We start from the raw sequence: 19617 nt of genomic DNA on the forward strand, positions 1-19617 counted from the left end.
TTTGTTCTGTTACCTACAAATGAGCACTTTATTATCAAACAGTTCAGCATCAGAACAAGGTTTCTAACTCCAAAAGAGGTTTCTTCACATGGTATCATGTTGTGAAATACACGTTAGGAGCCTGACGCTGCAGCCTACATCCTGTTTCAGTTTCTCATTCGCAGTTGGGTAACTTGGTCTAAAAAGTATAAATTTACCTCGTTCTTGCTAGTGCTGCCCATGAAATGTAAGTATTAGTTCCTTTTTGGCTGCTACTTTTATAATCACACTGTGCCAAGTTAAAAGACCTGTTTTGTGGTGACATAAAAGTCAACTACAAGAGAAAACCATTTTTACTTACAGAGGCAAATCTCTTAACACAAAAGTAAAAGGACATTATGCAATTACATAAGGCAAATGAGCCCAGGAATCACACTCACTCAAAGATAGTATTTCATACTCAATAATTTCATATGAGAAATTAAGGACTCAGAGTAAAACACAGAATTACAATTAGCCCTTGGGTCTTCAACAATTTAATTGCCAAGGCCTTTTGTGAATTCTAATTAACGCTCTAAATTAGCCACTATTCCTCAGAAAAATGTACCATAAAAATAGGAACCTCAGTTGTTTTAAATCTGTTTTGCCTGAGTTATTCCTTCATCCAGTGTCCCATAAATAAAACGCTGTTCGGGCATGATTAAACTTGATAATAAGCTGAGTGCCTACTATACGCAAGGCAGCGCGCTGGATGCTGAAAGTGCCAGTGCCAGCGTTCCTGGTCACGCTTGTCCGTGTGGCACCAGCCTGTTGAATATGGAAATTTGGCCAGAATAGCATACACTTAGAGCCCTGTACCAAAAGTCTCCAACTTAAGTGACTCGTAAGAAGAAATGGTAAATATAGTAAGACATTTCAATTTTTTCCCCTTGAGCTTAGTCCCATCTGAACAGAGCACTTAATGCCTTCTCTTGTAGACTGGATTTCAGAAGGTGGGGAAGACTCACCACCATCCCCTTGTTTTGACAGAACATTTTCAGCCCAAACGTAGCTCATCATCAACACTATTAAGGAGAAGTTATTCTCTGGCTGTTGCACGGAGAGTGGAAACACTAGAAATTCTTTCCTGCAGGTGAGGGTCAGTTTTTAAAGGCTCCAACTCTGCTTGCTTTGCTGATAAAGTTCTTCAAGAGATCATGGTCCATTTCTGCGAAGCCCGAAGTCTGTGTTACTACAGTCAAATGGTTTATGCAAAACCGGAAGCAGAATTCTTCCAAGTCCTAGGGACGACAACAGAAACGTTTTAGCAAATTCGCATATCCTGACGCAATGCAACACAGCACAAAAATTCCTAAAACACACAGGTGAGGAAAGAGGATTTGATGGCCAACAGAGAAATGCTGGGACAGCAGTACCTAAAGAACAGCTATAAAACTCTACAGCTGGTAAGAGTCTATGCTTGGAAAAATGTAAGTAACAGGAAAGCATTCAAATTCATCCACAGTAACCAATGCAAAAAATGAGACTTTTTCTTCCCAGAGATAGGCACCAGTGTGTACTGTTCATTCCTCTTTCACTATTTATTCAGAGTACAACACTCTTTTTTGTTTGTGTAATATTTCTTTATTGTGTGAATGCACAGAGTAAATTGACTAAGAGATTTTATGTTGAGCCCAACACTCCTCTTTTATATTCTTCTGGGGCTTAAATAGTTCTACCTGTAAAGAATTTGTGAGGAAAGCGTATGCCATGAAAGAGTCATCTGGGGAACTGCTGCTCTGAAGTCATGAACAGACCACTGCTCTTTCTCCTTCACAAGAAGACAAGGCTGGGATGGTTAGGCGTCATCGGATCACACAGAGCTTCAGTGGTCTGAAGTGGGAAAGTGCTTGGAAGAAATCACAACTTTCTGCTGAGAGAAACTCCACAGATTGGTGATTTCTGGCTTACTGTAATGTACGCTAGGCCAAAAAAAAAAACACAAAATAGTCCCATAGTGATTCCCTTGATTAGATCTGCAAACTTGAGACTCAGAAATCAGGTGGCTGGACACACTTCCGGCCCCAGAGAACTGAGAGCGAAAGGCAGGCCAGCCTGGAGACGCTGATGGCCTCGGGCCCAGGCTGCACGGCCCGCCGCGTCTCCCTCACATCTGTGCTCAGCTCTGCTTGGTGAGACCTCCCTTCCTTCCTTCAGATTTAAACCTTCAGATTTCATCTCAGTCTGGCCTCCTCCCACTGCCCTTCCCTAACTTACTTTTTTATATCACTATCACCACCTAACAACGCATATTATATTAGTTTATCTATTGCCTCACCACCAGAAAGTGCCATGAGAGCAGAGACTTTGGTCTGTTTTGTTCACTTCTTGGACCCTCAAGTGCCTAGAATGGTGTCAGGCATTTAATGGGCACTCAGTGGATATCTGCTGAGCCAGTGCATAAACACTGCTGATTTTAAAATATGGAGACAATAGAGAATTGTGGTAGAACGTGTGCTTTTGAAATTGGTCCAATCTGGATTGCATTTCACCTTTAAAATTATTATTAATAGCTTACAAAGAATTTAATCTCTCAGATTCAAGCTCCCTCACTTGTAAATTAGAATAATAATAATACCTATATTCTTAATGGGTTCTTTTGAGAATTAAGCACGATATGAACTGTGCTTCGAACAATCCCTGGCTTGTATTAATGTATTAAGTATAGTCAAGCATGAGGAATAATTTGCTGAAAATGTCCATTTCTTTTTTTGTCCATTTCTTGCTTACTAGAGTCAGCAAGTAAGAATACTAGTCACATCAAATGCACTGTTCTTTATAAAAACTTTTATGTGACATATGCACTGAGTCAATTTTATTTGTGGTCTGTCGTACTAATTTAGGGCACAACAGTTAGTCAGTCTACCTCTAAAGGCAAAGTTGGACATTCATTAAACAAACATTTAGCGAGCACCTATTGTGTGTCGGGCACTATCCTACGCACTAGGGGTCTGGCAGAACAAAGTCCTTGCCATTCCTCAAGGAGCTTGCTTTCTAGAAAACAAAGGGCTGGATGGTAAGCATTCAAATAATTCACATAAACAGGAAACGTGAAGAAGTCTTGCAAATTAAGCCTAGTTCAGAGGGAAGCAGTATGTGCCTGCCATCTCATGATTTGACGCAGTCCAGAAGAGTCCAGTATTATCGCCGTGACTGTAACAAACTCTTGAAACCAAGCACATAGCTACTATTTGGCCATGAAGCATTCTGCATGTTGTAAGTGCCCAGTGTATTATTACCTTGATGAAAGACAAATATTTACTATGCTTTTAAATGTCCATGCTTCAAGGCAGGGAAGTTTTTGGTTTTTTTTTTTTTTAATGTTAAGTGAAAAAAATCTAGTATTTAGAGATATACACATAACCTAGGGGAAAAATCAGAAGGAGCTGTATGAAATGTTTGTGTCCTCTGGTTGATGAGGCATTTCCTTCCTCATACTTTTTGTATTTTCTGAATTTTCTTTAATAAGCATATTATTACTTATATAAGCAGAAAAGAAGTTATAAGCTTTTTTCTGCTCACTGCTAAAATGTCCCTGTTCTTTGACAAAGGAAAGGATATCCTTAAGGAAATCGACTCCAAGGAGTCTGGCCTGTTTCCTCAAGATTTAACTCTAAGACAAGTTTTATTTATTATCAAAACAATACATGGTCACTATAGAAAATTCAGGAAAAACTAGCAAATATAACAAAATGAAAATCATCTACAATCCCACCAATTCAAAGATAACCACTGACTATATTTTTCAGTCTTTTATTCTATGTAGATAATAAATTTTGGTCTTTTTCAATTTAGCTATTTATACTTAAAATTTTTAAATATTTTATTCAACAAATATACTTATTAAAAAACAGGACCATAGTTTTTCAGTCAGTGATATATCTTGAATGGTATTAACATTGTTGTTGTTCAGTTCAGTTCAGTTCAGTTCAGTCCCTCAGTCGTGTCTGACTCTGCGACCCCAAGGACTGTAGCACGCCAGGCCTCCCTGTCCATCACCAACTCCCGGAGTTCACTCAGACTCATGTCCATTGAGTCGGTAATGCCATCCAACTGTCTCATCCTCTGTTGTCCCCTACTCCTCCTGCCTTCAATCTTTCCCAGCATCAGGGTCTTTTCAAATGAGTCAGCTCTTTGCATCAGGTGGCTAAAGTATTGGAGTTTCAGCTTCAACAGCAGTCCTTCCAATGAACACCCAGGACTGATCTCCTTTAGGATGGACTGGTTGAATCTCCCTGCAGTCCAAGGGACTCAAGAGTCTTGGCGCTCAGCTTTCTTTATAGTCCAACTCTCACATCCGTACACGACTACTGGAAAAATCATAGCCTTGACTAGACAGATCTTTGTTGGCAAAGTAATATCTCTGCTTTTCAATATGCTATCTAGGTTGGTCATAACTTTTCTTCCAAGGAGTAAGCGTCTTTTAATTTCATGGCTGCAGTCACCATCTGCAGTGATTTTGGAGCCCCCCAAAATAAAGTCTGCCACTGTTTCCACTGTTTCTCCATCTATTTGCCATGAAGTGATGGGACCAGATGCCATGATCTCAGTTTTATGAATGTTGAGCTTTAAGCCAACTTTTTCACTCTCCTCTTTCACTTTCATCAAGAGGCTCTTTAGTTCTTCACTTTCTGCCATAAGGGTAGTGTCATCTGCATATCTGAGGTTGTTGTTCAGTTGCTAAGTTGTGTCCAACTCTTTGTGACCCCAAAGACTATACCATTTTTTAAACAATTTTCTCCTACCTTTATGCTGTGTTTATGGTGTTGGAGAAGGCTCTTTTGGACTGCAAGGAGATCAATCCTAAAGGAAATCAGTCCTGAATATTCATTGGAAGGACTGATGCTGAAGCTGAAGCTCCAACCCTTTGGCCACCTGATGCGAAGACTTGACTTATTGGAAAAGACCCTGATGCTGGGAAAGATTGAAGGCAGGAGGAGAAGGGGATGACAGAGGATGAGATGGTTGGATGGCAACCCCGACTTGATGGACATGAGTTTGAGTAACTCTGGGAGTTGGTGATGAACAGGGAGGCCTGGCATGCTGCAGTCCATGGGGTTGCAAAGAGTCAGAAACAACTGAGCAACTGAACTGAGAACTGATATATTTATGCTGAATTTTTTAAATTTTTTAAAATTATAAACAACACTGCAGGAAATGTCTTTGAAGCTAAATCTTTGAATCCATGATTACTTAAGATAACTTTCTACAAGTGAATTCCTTAAAGAATTACAATTTTAAAGCTTTTATTATATATTATACCAAACCGTCCCAACTGATTACACTAATTTGCATTGTCCTCAGCAATTTAGGAGAATACCCATTATCCTGAGCCTGTACTATTTCTAAAAATAGATTTCCCTATTGACAACTGAAAAATTATACTTTATTTTCATTCTTAGTTTTCATTTGTTCATAAATCCATTTGGTCCATTTTTTTCCATCAAACTGCTCATATTATCATTTAAAGAATTATACATTAACTATGGCAGAAAGTGAAGAGGAACTAAAAAGCCTCTTGATGAAAGTGAAAGAGGAGAGTGAAAAAGTTGGCTTAAAGTTCAACATTCAAAAACTAAGATCATGGCATCTGGTCCCATCACTTCTTGGGAAATAGATGGGGAAACAGTGGAAATAGTGTCAGACTTTACTTTTTTGGGCTCCAAAATCACTGCAGATGGTGATTGCAGCCATGAAATTAAAAGATGCTTACTCCTTGGAAGGAAAGTTATGACCAACCTAGATAGCATATTCAAAAGCAGAGATATTACTTTGCCAACAAAGGTCCATCTAGTCAAGGCTATGTTTTTTCCAGTGGTCATGTATGGGTGTGAGAGTTGGACCGTGAAGAAAACAGCACCGAAGAATTGATGCTTTTGAACTGTGGTGTTGGAGAAGACTCTTGCGAGGCCCTTGGACTACAAGGAGATCCAATCCGTCCATCCTAAAGGAGATCAGTCCTGGGTGTTCACTGGAAGGACTGATGTTGAAGCTGAAACTCCAATAGTTTGGCCACCTGATGCAAAGAGTTGAGTCACTGGAAAAGACCCTGATGCTGGGAGGGACTGGGGGCAGGAGGAGAAGGGGACGAGAGAGGATGAGATGGCTGGATGACATCACCAACTTGATGCACATGATCTGGGTGAACTCCAGGAGTTGGTGATGGACAGGGAGGCCTGGCGTGCTGCGATTCATGGGGTCGCAGAGTCGGACATGACTGAGTGACTGAACTGAACTGATGGTAAACTTGCTTCACTGTTAAAGATATTTTTTCCAGTGTCATTTACTTTCTATTTGTGTGTGTGTGTAAACATTTTAATTTTTTGGGATCAGATCTATCAATCCTTTCATGGTTTCTGCCCTTGAGGTCCATCCTAACTTTATATAAAAATTCCCTTATATATTTTTTCTTTTAGTACTTTATTTAAATTAAATCTTTAAGCAGACTTTCAGTGCAAGGCGTGAAGTAGATAGCTGTTTCTTCCAGAAGGTGAGCTTGTTGAAAGGATGCTTTTCTTACCTGAGCTTCATACTTCACAGCAGCCGACAGCAGCGCGATGGCATTCTCCTCGCAGATTCCTTGCTTGATAGTTTGTTGGCAGAGTTTTTTCAAACGATTTTCTCTATAAAATGTAGCCAAATCAAGCAATCCTGGTAGAAAGAGATGTTTATTAGGGGAGTGATCTCAAGTATCCTGATTTAAACTCACTCAACCCATCAGAGATTATTTTAAATACTGTGTTGGCCAGAACTTTCTGTTCAGATTTGTCTGTAACACTGTATGGAAAACCCCAAACGAACTTTTTGGCCAACCCAATATAATCCTCAGCGAAGGGGTGTGGGAATTGAAGCTTAGGCTGACTTACACACTCTGAGTGTGTGGCTCAATCTAAGAACACAGCTGCACTGAGCAAATGCAACACACAAATGAGTAGCTGTGGGGAAAGCAGCAGCAGGTGAAAACGGCTTGGGTCTTCTCCTCTGGTCATCCCTCCCCCTGAAGCATCAGCACCTTCTCCAGCAGCATTCACACGTGCTGTGAGAGCACCCAGCTTCTTCAAACACTTGCTCAGGTTTTCTTTTCCTTCAGAAGTTACTCTTCAGTCTTGTGGCTGGACCATTTTTCCTGACTTCTGAGTACTCGATTGCCCCAGAGTTCAATATTCAGACTCTTATTTTACCTATTTCCCTAAATGATCTCCAGCCTCACAGTTTTAATACTATCTGGTAAAAACCTGATGATTCTTGTTATATTATCTGTCATCTACTTTCAAATAATACAACATAGAGTGATTTAGATGTTTAACTGCTGGAGAAGGAAATGGCAACCCACTCCAGTATTCTTGCCTGAAATCCCATGGACAGAGGAGCCTGGAGGACCACAGTCCACAGGGTCGCCAAGAGTTGTACACAACTGAGTGACTGAACATGCACACAAGGGATACTATGAAAAGCACTCTAATCAAGAATGGTCAGTCAGGGGATTTCCCTGGTGATCCAGTGCCTAAGGCTCCAAGCTTCGACTGCAGGGGGCAAGGGTCCAATTCCAAGTCAGGGAACTAAGATCCAACATGCTGCGCAATGCAGCCAAAAAAAAAAAAAGAATGGTCAGTCAGTTAGTATTTGAAAGACCCTTGTCAAATGGCTTCAATTATGGTTATTTAAGTCTCCATTTGAGGATTTGTTAATTAGCATAAAGTATGTCACTGGTGAAGTGAGCACTCGAGTTATGTCACTCAGCTAGAGATACTGTGAGAGTCCCCTCCACCCCTGCATGAATGGGACCCACACCATGGGCTCAGCATCCTACACCCTGAGAAGAATGGAACACTTGCTAGGTCCAATTCAGTCCTGGTTGCCACCTGATCAAAAGCCAGCTGAATCCTGACTCGACTGTTGTCATGCTTACTTCAAGATAACCTTTTCATGGAAGGTACTGCATAGAGGGCCCAAAGGACACAGAGCCAGGATTTCTTCAACCGTACAGTAAGTTTTACACAATGTGGTAGATTTTAGTTGGAAACTTGCTTTCATTGTAACATGACAAATATTATCATAGAAGAAAGGCCTATGGCCCACTGGGGAAAACAAACTGAAATCTTTTGAAATCTTGAGAGCTGCGAATGGCCTGATTGTTTCTAGTCAGTTCTCAACAACTCTCAGATTCACATCGACAGCTCCCCACACCCCAGGCACCAGACTCACATATGTGTGTGCTCACAGGTACTGGCTGGATCTGCCGCTCAGGAGGGCCCAGCTCTGCACCTGCTCCAGGCAGCCCCTCTCCACAGTGGCCAGTGAGCCACGTGCCCGCTCCTAGACCACACTTCGTGCACCCGGGACTCTGGCAAAGTGTGAAAGTGCTAGCCGCTCAGTCATGTCCGACTCTGCGCTCCTGTGGACTACAGCCCGCCAGGCTCCTCTGTCCATGGAATTCTTCAGGCAAGAACACTAGAGTGAGTAGCCATTTCCTGCTCCAGTGGATCTTCCTGACCCAGGGATCAAACCCGGGTCTCCTGCATTGCAAGTGGATTCTTTACCGTCTGAGCCCCCAGGGACCCTGGGACTCCCTGCCTAATCAGCCCTGAGGCCACACACGCAAGTGTTTCCTCCCCTTGACCCTGTCACCAAGGTACAGAACCCCAGTCCCAAGGGGTGGCCAGGGCGGGATGGACGGAGCGTGGAGATGCAGGCTGGGTGCCCGCACACCTCTTATGGTGCAGGAGGTAGCTGGTGGTGGGTAAACAAAGACGGCAGATCCCAAGCTGGAGGCCAGGGGCCTGACTTCCTGTGCAGTGGTGTCCTAGCATAGAACTCCAAGAGACCTACCACTCTAAATTCCAGATGAAATGCCACCCTGGCCTCTCAGTTCTTAATGAAGATGTATTTTTCAAGGTATGAGGATTTAACACATTTTATCTGATGCTTTTAGCTTGACACATAACTTTAAATTTTTAGACATGTGGTATGTAGGCCTCCTTTAGACTCTTGCCCAGGGACCTATAGAAAACCTGCCACACAGATGTCTAAAAGGCAGCTCAAACTCCTTTGATTTTTCAAACTCCAGAGCAAAACCTGGTGCTCTCCACACTCAGGCCAAATACCCCATCCTTCTCTTTCCCTCACACCCCACAACCACCGCCAATAGATTCCGTCAGCTCGCTATGTAAGATGTGTCCAGACTCTGATCTCTTTCAGCACCTCCACGCTAGACCACCTTAACCCAGGGCACCACCACCTGACATCTCAACCATTACAGTTCCTCATCTTTTCACTCCTGGAGTCAAAGCTGCGGGTGCCTCCTCCCTCCATAAAATACACAAACCCATCCTCCTTTTCTCCCCAAATCCTAGACTATGTGGCCGAGCCATGGCCATCTAGAAGTGACCACTCCCTGCAACTTCCTATGCAGCTAATTAAGGCCTTGGTCATCTCTGGTCCCTGGTTTAAAAGAAGTGGGACTTCCTCTACAGACACCAGGGTCTGCCCTGGCACCTCGCCACTGTCCCTTCCTGTGTCCCACTGTCTGCAGTGCAGATGTGGCCGTGGCCATGAATCCAGGGGCCACACATAAGGATGCCTTGCACTGTGTCCCTGGGTGACAGACAGAGAAACCACCTCGTTTAAGCCACTTCCTTTTTCCATTTTACTATTAAAGCAAAAACTAAATACACAACCCCCATTGTCAAAATTTTCCAAGGCTGTCTATCACATCAAGACTAAAACTCGAGCCCTTCACCATGACCTCCAAGGCCGCATCTGGTCTTGGCCAGACCCAGCTGCCTGGCCTCAGTTACCGCCACTGCCCATCTCTCACTCTCTCCCCCTCCTCCTCTTCCAGGCGCTCTCTGTGCTCCTGTCTCAGACCGTCACACCATCTCTCGTTTAGCATGCTCTTCGCCTGGGTGTCTGCTTGCTTTCCCCCTGCTCTCTGCTCAGCACACTTCCTCACGGAGGCTTTCCCTGACCTGACTGACCACTTTGATTTCTTGTTACTGGCTGGCCTCCCGCCCCTGAGCACCAGCTCCACGGGGCAGGGTTTGGTCTGTCTCCCTCACAGGTGCCAAGGGGAGCGTGGCACACCGTGGGCCCTGGCCCTCCAGCACTGTGGGAGAAAGGAAGGAAAACTAGAAAACTTCAGAAATCAGACTTCTGTTCACCCAAGGAAAATTAAATGCTGATCTGGTAAAAAGTGTTACTGGCTTTACACATGTAAAATGAATACCGAATTTAAAAATTTGAGGGTTAAACTCTTTGGTTCCTTACAGAAGCAATTCTTTAATTCTTCTGTCCCACTGGCCAACGATACTGACAGCTGTAAGCTGAAAGTGAGTATGTGTCTCACCCTGTGCCCAAATGGATGCCCTGTGTTGCTTTCTTAACGTCAGTAGCCCTGAAGTGCCGTGAGGCGCTGGACCACAGCAATCCGTCCCAAAGAGACAGTCAGTTACGGAGGCCAGCGGGGCTTATTACATGCATCTTACCATTTTTATAATGTAAATATCTTGAAGGCAGCAGGTTGTGGAAACTAAAAAGTTATGTACGGTGTCTAGCAATTCAGGAGGAATGGCACCCACCCCACAGTGTCGACAGGTTGATAATTCACCCACCTCTCATTTTATCCATCAAGTCAACCTTTGTATGAGGTGGGAAGAAGGAAAGAGAGCTTGGGTTTAGCACACAAAAACAGAACTACTTTTGTGACTACCCTCATAGAGACTTCCTTTCAGGCTCTACACAAACCACCTTTTTGCCAAACTCTTGGTCAAGTCTGGTGGGAATTACCTACTGCCTCCTCGGGGGACAGGCTGATGCTGTCTGTGTACAGGTACTCCAGGAAGGCTCGGTAAACAGGATATGAAAATTCACTCATTTCTACAATATCATCCTCATTGTCTTCCAATGAAGAGCGAAAATGCTCACACCTGAAGGAAGAAAGATGTCAGGTCCTGGCTTCTGGGCAAGAGCCGATAACCTTCCCAAGGAGCACGTGCTCATAGTGGTTAAGAGGAAACAACTACCATGCAGAGAGGAAAAACGCACACCACACGCCTTCATGTCCTGGCCTGGGCCCCTCGCTTCCTCTGCTGGCCAGAAGTCTGCAAACAGTGGTTTATTGGAGGAGGCTGCAAATGCTAGCCTGCTGTGGGGCGGCCGCCTCTGTGGCCACAGATGGGTCCCTCCCACACCATGTCCACGGAGCAGCATTTATAGAAATCAGGTGGCTTTATTTTTAAAAATTCTGAGTAATTTTGTTTCTTCTCCTCCTGTTATGGGTTGAATTGAATCCCCAAATTGACAGACTGAAATCCTAACCTCAGAATATAACCGTATTTGGAGAAGGGATCAAATTAAAAGGAAGTCATTAGGGTGGGCCCTAAACTGACATGACTGGTGTCCTTATAAAAAGGGGGGTTTTGACACAGGGAGAAAGCCACGTGAAGACTGGAGTTATGCTGCCATAAGGCAAGGAGGGCAAAAGAATTGGCAGCAAACCACCAGAAGGTGGGACGGAGGAGGGAACAATCCAATTCATTCAACAAGATCTTGAACTTCTAGCCTCCAAAACCATAAGAGAATAAATTTCTGTTACTGAAACCAATCAGTCTACAGAACTTTGTTACAATAGCCCTAACAAACCACAACCTCCTCATTTTTATGAAGGTTTACGGACAACAGGAGAAGTGAGCAAACACTGCACAGCCTGGCCTCACTAAGAAGCGAACTTGAGACTGAAATACTATACTGTGTGTGATTCACTGCAGGAGGATCTGGATATCTGTTACATAACAACAAAATGAATTTCAAAATCATTAGGCTAGAACAAAGAAGACAGTCAGAGAAGAATACGTACTGTATCATTACATTTACATCAACTTCTAGAAAATGCTAACTAATCTATACTGACAGAAAGAAGACCAGGGCTTGCCCCAGGGCCAGGGCCTGAGGGATCTTTGAGGGGGGCGATGCCAACGTTCTGTATCCTGGTGTGGAATGGTGGTTTCCAGAGAATATACACATGTCAAAACGCCTCAGGCTGCACATTTTAAATGGATGCTCAAAAACTACCTATTAATAAAAGTGAATTTTTAAAAGTCTGCCTGTTAGTTTTACCCCAAACCTTGCTGCTCTTGTCTTTTTTCGAGGTCTAAACCTGTGGTATCCCACAGCTGACTAAGGAGAGTGACTCTCATGGGCTGCACTCAGCTCCTGGGCAGGGAGGTTCACTTAGGGCAAGCAGCCCCAACAAGGCTCAATAGATGTTCACCGCTGGCTGGATGGCTGCTCTCCGGTGCCAAGGTGGACAAGCTGTCTACAGAGTCTCTGAGGAAGCCAACTGTGCATGCCCTGCACCACACCCCACCCACTGCATACCACGGCTTCTGTGATTTCTTGTTTCACATATAATGTGTTTTCCCTGCTGTACTGTCTGCTCATAAGGGCGAAAAGAGCCTCACATTTTTTCAGAATCACTGAAGTGCCTGACATAGGTCTTTGCAACTAGAAAATAACAAACGTATTTATTTCAATTCTCAAATGATGCCTTACCTGATTTTGAGAAGGACTTTATGCACATAAATGTACTTTCCATCCACCAGAAATTTCAGGTCTGCAGTGTTGGGGTTGTCAAATTCCCTCTTCAGGGACTCGGCCACTGTGAGGTGGTCGTCAGGTTCTAAGGGAATGACACCAGTGTTTTCCAATGAAAATGCAGGCCAAATATAGCATCACTTTGCTCACACTCATGAAAATACCAATTTCCCAAAATAACTGACCAACTAAGCAGTGTGCTTTTTTCCCTAAATACAGATTTCCCGCTGCTGCAATCGTTTTAAGAACCTCAGACACATCTGCTTGTAAATCTGGCAAAATAACTAAAGCCCCAACCACCTCACTAAATAAACATGTTGAAAGCTTGAGTAAATATACCCACTAAAAATAAAAGCCACAGTTTCCCAGTCACATCAAAAAGCCATCCGAAGTTCTTTGAATTTTAGTATGAGATTTCTGATACTTTTAAGGAAAATGAATTGGTCTGGTGAGTTCTCTTTCATAGGAGCCTGTGAGAGGGAAGTGAATTGCCTGATACCACACTTAACAAAAGTCCTCACTATTGAAAAACAACAGCACCAGAGTTTTCTTCCTAGCTCTCAGGCCATCACCCGACAGACAGCAGTCAGCTCACCCACAGACAGGAGGCGCCACGTGACGGCAGGCGTGGCGAAGCAGGCGAACACGTCATCGGTGGAGGAGAAGTGTGTGAGGTGCGGCAGGGTCACCGACTGGCCACGGCACTGGCCCCACATGTACACGTGGCCGCCCTGTGTCTTGGCAGCCGATGTGTGCGCTGAGTGGCAGGCTGCAATCTCTATAATTCTAGTTCACAAACACACACCAAGTAAACAGGAGAAGAAACAAGTCGATTTTTCCTTCCCTTAGCATTAACTGATTAAAAAAAAACAAACTCTTCATTAAGCCTAAACTTGTAAATTTTTAGGGACCACACCATTATCTACATTTAAGCAATGTCTCATTTAAGCACTTATACATCATGAAGGTCTTCTTGTTACCACTTCTAGCCAGTAGGCCAATAAAAATATGCACCTATTTTGAAACTGAAGTACAAGCCAAGGGAACAGAGACTAAAAGACCAAAAAAAAAAAAAAAAGGTAATTTAATTTTTTCTTAAAACATTGCTTACGAAAGCAAATCAAAAAGATGAGGGGCATCTCCACCCAGGGTCAATAAACATTTTTATCAAAACTTCACCAATTTTAGGGTTCCATGGAGCATGCTATGGGGCACCCCAACTCACTCTGCACGCAGTAAGTGCAGTAGTTCTGACTCACTGAATGGTATCATCTAGAGCCCCAGAGAGCAGTTTTCTGGGACCAAACATTATGTTAGACCTGACGTCAGTAAGTTCATGGCTGACAGGCAGATAGTTCTCAGCACACTTCCTAATGGAAACCACTGTTTTGTTGACTTCAAACTAATTGTCTTCTCTAAGACCAAGCCACCACACAGACTTAAAATAGTATTTTACCCCAAGTGAGGTGGCATCTTGATTCTGCCTCGGGCAATGGTACCAGCATTCCCAGAACTTTAGGGTCATCTCTGACTTCTCCTCCCTCCTCACTTAGCACTTTCTTCAGAATATCCAGTTGGCAAAATGACAACAAATTCTTTCTTTGTAGTATCTCCCACTTGTCAGAGCCTCATCAAGCACACCCTATACCCAGACCGGTCTCCCTGTCTTAGACTTTCTCTCTCTTCTGACCTAAATCGCACAGTGCTGTCAAGTTCATGATTCTCTTGAAAACCCATTCTCATGACTCCTTTCAAACCTGTCACTGACTTCCCACAAGACAAAAATCCAGACATGTGTCCTTAAGGCCTCCTACAATTTGCCTACCATCTATGGCCAGCTTTTTGTCATATCATCTTTGCCCACATACCCTCTGTTTGAACAAACAAAGTACTCGCTGCCTCTCAACGTCACTAGGCACAAAGTCCTCGGTCAGCAATGTTCTTTGGTGGACCTCTCTTTTCCCTGATAACGAACGTTCCATGAAAAATGTAACTGACTGGAACACAATCGTGAACTTGTGTGCTAAACTACCCAACACCAGAAAACCAAAATAACTTCACTCCTACATTCACTTTGGAAATGCTTACCATGACCCTCCAAAAATGGGGAGCAGCCTCTGCCATTCATTCGAGGAGGCAGGATGCTGCTTCCACAGTCAGGGGTTAAAGATACAGAGAAGGTGGGAAGGCTGGCCCTCCCTGAGCATGGCTAGGGCGTTTACCTGGAGCACCCAGTGCCACTAGGGAAGTCGGGGGTGGGGCTTGGGCTTGGCTGACAGCACCAGCTGCTGCAGCAATGAGAAGGGAGAAAGTTTAAGGGAACCTTCAGGTCTGGGCTTGGGACTCCAGCACCTGCCAAAGTGCCCTGCCTTTGTCTGAGGTCATCTGTCCTTCGTCTGATTCATACCAAGAAGCAAACATGGAAGTTCAAATTGTCCAGTCATACATGCAGTGGACGATAAACTGAGCTAAGGTTTACTGTCAGGAGGTCTGGCATTGCTGTTGTTTAGTCGCTAAGTCGTGTCTGACACTTTTGTGACCCCACAGACTAGCGTGCCACGCTCCTCTGTCCATGGGATTTTCTAGGCAAGAATACTGGAGTAGGTTGCCATTTCCTTCTCCAGGGGAATCTTCCTGACCTAGGGATAAAACCCATGTCTCCTGCATTGGCAGGTGAATTCTTTACTGCTGAGCCACCAGGGAAGCCCAGGAGGTCTGGAGTACTGCATACTTTATTTTGTAGCCAGCCATTTTTACTGGAAAAAAAATTACTATATGTTGAAAATAAATGGATTTGGTGTCACCTCAATAAAACTAGATCCACCACAATGGCATGGCTTAATGGCTAAGAGGTACTAGAACTGAAACAGCAGAGAGTGAGAGAATGCAAAACAGAAAACAGCCAAGAGCGAAAATAAGGTAATTTGTGAAGAAGAAGAATAACAGAGAAGAAATCATGACCATTACAAGATCCAGAGCAGTGCTTCTCAATTCTGGTCCTGTGAGGCCAACACACTACTAATTATTAACACCTCAAGAAGCTACAAATTAACAAAAATTCAAGGCAAAATGAGTTTTAAAATCAATTTAACCCAAAATATGTTTTTTATGGAACTTTAAATGCTGGTAAATCAAAGTATTGAAAATTCAGAAAGACTGGGAATGACTAAGTTAAAGAGAATCATTTTAACTATTAAAATCACTTCTCTATGAACATAAAATGTTAGCATTCTTCATCACAAATAGGCTTCTGTGAAAACAAATTTTTTTAATCCGGTTTTTCTTGGGTTGTTATTTGAGCAAATAAACCACGTGGCCAGATTTTCACTTTCCGCTTCTGGGAACACGCAACCAAGACCTGATGATCCATCCCGGCCCAAGTTCAACCCTGTTCTTTCTAATTAGCTCAGCCTCCCCACAATGAGCCCCAAGAGTCAGGAGTTCCTGAAAGGTAAGTCATAATGTTCCTGCAAAGCTTCAGTCACTGAAAAGGGCGGGGAAGTGCAGAACAAGTCCTAGCAAACCTAGAGGTTCCTCCCTTGCAATATTCGTGTGACAGAGAGCCCACAAGCTCAAAATCACCGCACGAAATTCAAGCACAGGAAACTGAGAAAAGCAGGAACATCTCATTCAACACACTCATCCTTGATATTCTAGCCAAAATCATGTTTAGGTGGACAACATCAAGCATGGACGTGTTTAGCAATTTCTACTTTTACCTATATAATTTAAAAAAACAAATGTTTTTAAGTTGTGAAGATTTTTTAAAAAGAAAGGAACAGGTAACTCTCCAGTGCCAGGTATCTGGACACTCATGTAACTCCCATGCCTGCGTCTCCTCTCTCTGGCTTTCTCCCACTGAGTCGCCCTATATTCTGTCCGTCCCAGAGTGACTACAGTGAGAAAACCCGACACTTGCTCTGAGCCCATCAGGACCAGTGGCATGAGGTGGGGCAAATCGCAGGTGGGCGCATGGCAGCCGATTCCATGAGTCCAAGGACAGAGGAGTGCAACTTTATATGAAGCGAGGAAGCATGAGGAAAATGGTAAAGCGCCATGCAGATATAGCTTGTTTTTCTATCCATGCTAACTCTGGCCCTGTCACACTTCTGTGCTGTGTTGTTTAAATACTAAATGTCCCAAGTGACTGGATTTGCTGGCCTGAGGCACTTTTGTGATTATTCAAAGCCTCAAGACTGTCTCTTCTCCTTTTACCGAGTGGCTCTGAACTACCTCTAAGAGAAGTAAGAGTGACACGGCTGCTTGCATCTGCTGTGCCTGTCAGCACAGGACCTTCAGTACCTGCCCTCCTCCCCACTTCTTTTTTGTGCTTTTTTTTCCTGCTTGAATGGTTCACTGCAGCAACTGGAAACCAGCACCTGGTCCTGGGCAGGCATGGGGCAGGGGGAGATCCCGATCACCTCCTGTGGACCCCCTCACTGGTGTAATGCCAGGTATACTTCCGAGCTCAGCAGCAGACCCCCACCAGTGGCCCTCTAAGGGCCCTCAGCCATCAGGCTGCAGGAGGCCGATGCAGATGCAGGACAGGGGTGCCTGCTGTGATCCTGGGGTGCCCGCACACATGGCCCTTGCCCCGTCTGCCTCCAGTCTCTGTCTCCCTGTGGTGTTTAGTCACTAAGTCTAGTTTGACTCTTTTTGCAACCCTTACCCACCAGGCTCCTCTGTCCAGGGGATTGCCCAAGCAAGAATACTGGAGTGGCTTGCCATTTCCTTCTCCATCCTCCCCAGTTCTTAAGGAGTCTAGGGTCTTATGATAAGATCAGCGGGGGGCGGGGAGGGGGCAGGGAGGACAATACTCAAATGAAAATCAAGAGACTGAAAATGACTGGTTCTTCATTTTCACTGTTAAATATTCCAACAGAAATACAGAAAAGAACTGCATACAAATGCAAAATAACTTATCCATATATTTAAAAATCAGATATTGTAGAAATTTATATGTACACTAAAAATGAAAATAGCAATATTGATTTCTAGAATGATTTCAACCCTGGTTTAATAGAAAAGATGAAATGTTCGTGTTCCATGCTTCTGTGTCAAGAAATGAAGAGTGAAAAGGCAGTGATAAGGCCATGGTTGAGAAGTTCAAGAGACCTTCAAAAATAGTAGGATAATTTGGGGAAAAAACTCTGGGGTTATGCTAATCACTCATCACAACTTTGCAGTTCGATTCCTGGGTTGGTAGATCCTCTGTAAAAGGGATAGGCCACCCACTCCAGTATTCTTGGGCTTCCCGGGTGGCTCGGGTGGTAAAGAATCCACCTGCAATGCAGGAAACCTGGGTTTGATTCCTGGGTTGGAAAGATCCCCTGGAGCAGGGAACAGCTACCCACACTAGTTTTCTGGCCCAGAGAATCCCATGGACAGACAGGCCTGGCAGGCTACAGTCCCAGGGGGTTGCAAAGAGTCAGACACGACTGAGCAACTTTCACTTCAGTAACACAACCATGCACACAAGTGCACAAAACAAAGTTTTCATTTTAGAACCATTTCGCTCTTCCCCATAGTGAGAGCCTAGGAGCTGAGGTCATGAGAAACAGCCCTATCCTTTTCAACTGGCAAATCTGATAAGCAGCTGGGTGAATGGCATTATACTCCCATCGGAGGTACTTTCATCTTCCTAAATCTCAGAAGACAGACCTCAAATGTTATCAATTCCTTAGGAACGTGAAACAGAGAACAATGGGAATGGGGGGAAAGGAAATTTCTGAGTGAGAAGAATAATGCCAAAGAGCTGTTGGAGGTCTAGTCATTGTAGTTTGTATAGAGTAACTATTACAGGTATAGATGAAACATGGGTGACGAAAATAGAATATTTAACGTACACTCAACCTTCCCCCAAATTCTAAAGCTAATTTTAAAAAGGAATGGATGGTCTTGTTCAGGAATATTTTAATACTAGCAATAAATTGCCCGTAATTCTGAATCATGCCTCAGTTTTATTTAATCACTGAAGAACACTGAATTCATTTTGAAAATATGCATATTACCTGTCCTTTTCCACGACGACAGGGGTAGGGTAGGACTGGTTACTTTTATTGCCAGTACCCAACTGGCCGTAAGAATTTGCGCCCCAAGCATACACTTGACCTTCATCTGTTAATACTAACGTGTGTGCATAGCCACAGGCAACCTGGAAAGAGAAAAACCAAACCCACTCAAGCCGCAAACAGAGAGAAACACGCTTTCCACAAGACAGGTTAAGAATCAAAAATGAAAAAGGGGAGACGGCAGACAGAGAGGCAGGCATTAAAGTTAGCCAATGCCCCTCCAGATGTAGCTTAGGTCCCACGTGTGGTGAAAACTGCATTGAGATCAACACGAGTCCTGCAGTGACCAGAGTCCAGTTCAGCCACCTTTACTGTGGCATTCATCATGCTCACAGAGATCAAGGCGTGTGAAAGGAATAAGAAATAGACTCTTCTCTTTTTCAAGAATTACTTTCTTTTTATTATGAAAGTAAAACATAAATTCAATGTGAAAAAGATACAGAAAAATATAATTATGAAAGTCATCTCAAGGTCAAGATTGTTTATTTATAAAAATATATAGAAATATGCATTGAAAGCTTTTTTAAAAATGATCATACTGTATAAGTAGTCCTGTATCTTTTTACTCAACAGTGCATACAGCACTACTAAAATCCCTTGTAAGCATTTCTGTTAATAGAGATTTATATCACTTATTTAACCATTAACTTACTGTCTGATTGGATAAATTATGCAACATCTATTATTTACCATTGTTTTCTTTTTCTTTCATTTTTTTTTGTTTTGTCTGCTCTAAGAAATATACCTTCTCTAAGTCACTTTCTCTTTGGTGCCTTAGGATATATGCCCTAAGAGCAGAATTACAGATCAAAGGGGGTGAATATTTTTAAGGGTCTTGATACATACTGCCAAAGTTTCCTTGGAAAAGACAATAAAAGTTTACATTCCAAGAGCTACGTGTGAGAGTGCGTTGGAGATAAAATTTTTCTGATAAATA

The 19617-nt window shown here is 43.4% G+C and overlaps 1 protein-coding gene across 11 annotated transcripts in view; it reads right to left on the bottom strand.

Moving 5' to 3' along the window:
- The window catches only part of RCBTB2 (RCC1 and BTB domain containing protein 2), a 42445-nt gene continuing 22828 nt past the window's right edge, over positions 1 to 19617 (bottom strand). For all 11 annotated transcript variants that reach the window (XM_061434612.1, XM_061434614.1, XM_061434611.1 and 8 more), the window contains 6 exons: positions 18621 to 18763; positions 13205 to 13395; positions 12568 to 12694; positions 10804 to 10943; positions 6539 to 6669; positions 1 to 1259 (listed from right to left, as the gene is read on the bottom strand). In XM_061434612.1, coding sequence (XP_061290596.1) covers positions 1119 to 1259; positions 6539 to 6669; positions 10804 to 10943; positions 12568 to 12694; positions 13205 to 13395; positions 18621 to 18763 — 873 coding nt within the window. In that variant the 3' untranslated portion in view covers positions 1 to 1118. The remainder of the gene's footprint in view (positions 1260 to 6538; positions 6670 to 10803; positions 10944 to 12567; positions 12695 to 13204; positions 13396 to 18620; positions 18764 to 19617) is intronic.

This window comes from Bos javanicus, chromosome 12 (genome assembly GCF_032452875.1).
Source record: "Bos javanicus breed banteng chromosome 12, ARS-OSU_banteng_1.0, whole genome shotgun sequence".
In the NCBI taxonomy this organism is placed as follows: Eukaryota; Metazoa; Chordata; class Mammalia; order Artiodactyla; family Bovidae; genus Bos; species Bos javanicus.